This window comes from Cyprinodon variegatus, unplaced genomic scaffold, assembly GCF_000732505.1.
Source record: "Cyprinodon variegatus isolate N-32 unplaced genomic scaffold, C_variegatus-1.0 Scaffold11, whole genome shotgun sequence".
Lineage (NCBI taxonomy): Eukaryota > Metazoa > Chordata > Actinopteri > Cyprinodontiformes > Cyprinodontidae > Cyprinodon > Cyprinodon variegatus.
This window is the reverse complement of record NW_015150464.1, coordinates 566850-568643: the sequence shown is the minus strand read 5'-3', so window position 1 is coordinate 568643 and position 1794 is coordinate 566850. Positions and strand designations below refer to the sequence as shown.

At 35.2% G+C, this 1794-nt stretch overlaps 1 protein-coding gene across 3 annotated transcripts in view; it reads right to left on the bottom strand.

Moving 5' to 3' along the window:
- kmo (kynurenine 3-monooxygenase (kynurenine 3-hydroxylase)) overlaps window positions 1-1794 on the bottom strand; it is a 32717-nt gene that overhangs the window by 13060 nt on the left and 17863 nt on the right. For all 3 annotated transcript variants that reach the window (XM_015380665.1, XM_015380656.1, XM_015380674.1), the window contains exons 8-9: window positions 1205-1370; window positions 981-1052 (exon numbers count right to left, since the gene is read on the bottom strand). In XM_015380665.1, the coding sequence (XP_015236151.1) occupies window positions 981-1052; window positions 1205-1370 (238 nt within the window). The remainder of the gene's footprint in view (window positions 1-980; window positions 1053-1204; window positions 1371-1794) is intronic.

Sequence of the window (1794 nt, the reverse complement as noted above, 5' to 3'; positions counted from 1 at the left end):
AATGTAGTTGCGATTTACTTAATGTAGTTGCGCTTTGCTTTATGTAGTTTTGTTTTCCTTAATGTAGTTGCGATTTACTTAATGTAGTTGCGCTTTGCTTTATGTAGTTTTGTTTTCCTTAATGTAGTTGCGCTTTGCTTTATGTAGTTGCGATTTCCTTAATGTAGTTTTGTTTTTCTTAATGTAGTTGCGCTTTGCTTTATGTAGTTGCGATTTCCTTAATGTAGCTGCGCTTTTAGATTTGTAGTTGCAGTTTGCACTTCAGGGCCACCGTAAAAAGGTAATATAATTGCTTTACTTTATATTTATGAATAAATATATAATGAGGCAATTCTGCATATTTTTAGGGGTTGCCAGTCTGTTATTTTTAGGTCACAGGATGAAATTTTGAGGTAGTCTAGAGCAGGTGCATCACGTCGCAATTTTTTAGATGCAAACCTGTAAGTCGGCTAATTTTTTTTTTTTTCTTCTTTAAACTCTTTTGCTAAAAAACTAACTGTAATTTTAAGTTTTAATGCATAGTCTAATTTGAAGCTTTTTAAATGATCCCTGATTGCTTTTTGAAGCGATGTTTAAACACTTTTATATGTTTACTTTTTTTTGTTTTACATTAAAGTTCTGTCAAACACCCCAAAAATTCCACACCAGAATTTTTGCAGGAAAACCAAACCTAAGGTCTGTGGACTTTATACCCAAAACTAATTCAACACCTCGAGTATATCTCATCTTAACCATAATCCTAACATTGGTGGAAAAGAAATCTCAACCTAAGTTTAGTGGATTTAATATGAAGTCATTAAATCATCATTTGGACTGATTTTAATTGCAGTATTTATTGTAAAAATGTAAAAACACTCAGCCTTTCAGTACCCCTGGAATTGTTTGGGACCAAATAAGAAGATATGCTGGTTGAGTTTTTCTCTTTTAACATTTAAATAATGTTTAAATTAAATACACGTGGAAATATCCTTCAGACTCACCAGGTTAGGAAGTGCAATCATCATGAAAGTGTTTCTTGGCCAGATGTGCAGGAAATTTGGCTTCATAGCAAACTGAGGATGATGATAAAAAGATATTGATAGCACAAGATATTAAGAAAGATGGTCCTGAAAACTGAACATTTTCTCTGTTCAGTTGTTCTAAAAGCACTGTGTTTGGTAAATACACCATCTGAATGTCACCAAGGTGCAAAGAATCGACTGACCTCTCCGTCCTTGGGAGGTATGGTGAGCTCCATGTACCCGTGAGGGATGTACGTTTGGCTGTAGTTGAAGCGGCTCCGGCGCATGAACTGCTTACGAACGGCAGAGAACGCTCCATCGCAACCGACGATCAGGTCCGCTTGAACCTGCGTCTTGGATCCGTCTGACCTGAGGTCACATAAGTTCACTTGAATGTAATCAAAACAATCCTTTCATCAGAGATCAGTCTAAGTGTTAAAGCTCAGATTTAACAGACTGCCGTTTTTAGCACAGCACCTCACATAGTCCCGTAACTCACATAGTAAACCTTTTTGAATGCCTTCTTTGACAAATGTGCAGGGGACTGTTTTGTCAAGCTCCAACAGAAAGTTTTCATATACTTTATGCAATTACCAACACAAGGGAAATTAGAACTTAGCTTCGAATCTTTTTTTGTTTTCTCTCAGCTTTGGAACAAAGGATTTACCTTTTCCCAACCTTCTATGAAAAGATTTTGTTTCTTAACATCAGTTATCTATGGAGGATAAAAAGTGCCAAAATTGAATAAATAAATACAGCATTAAATAAATAATTAAATGTGTCAATAATTAAT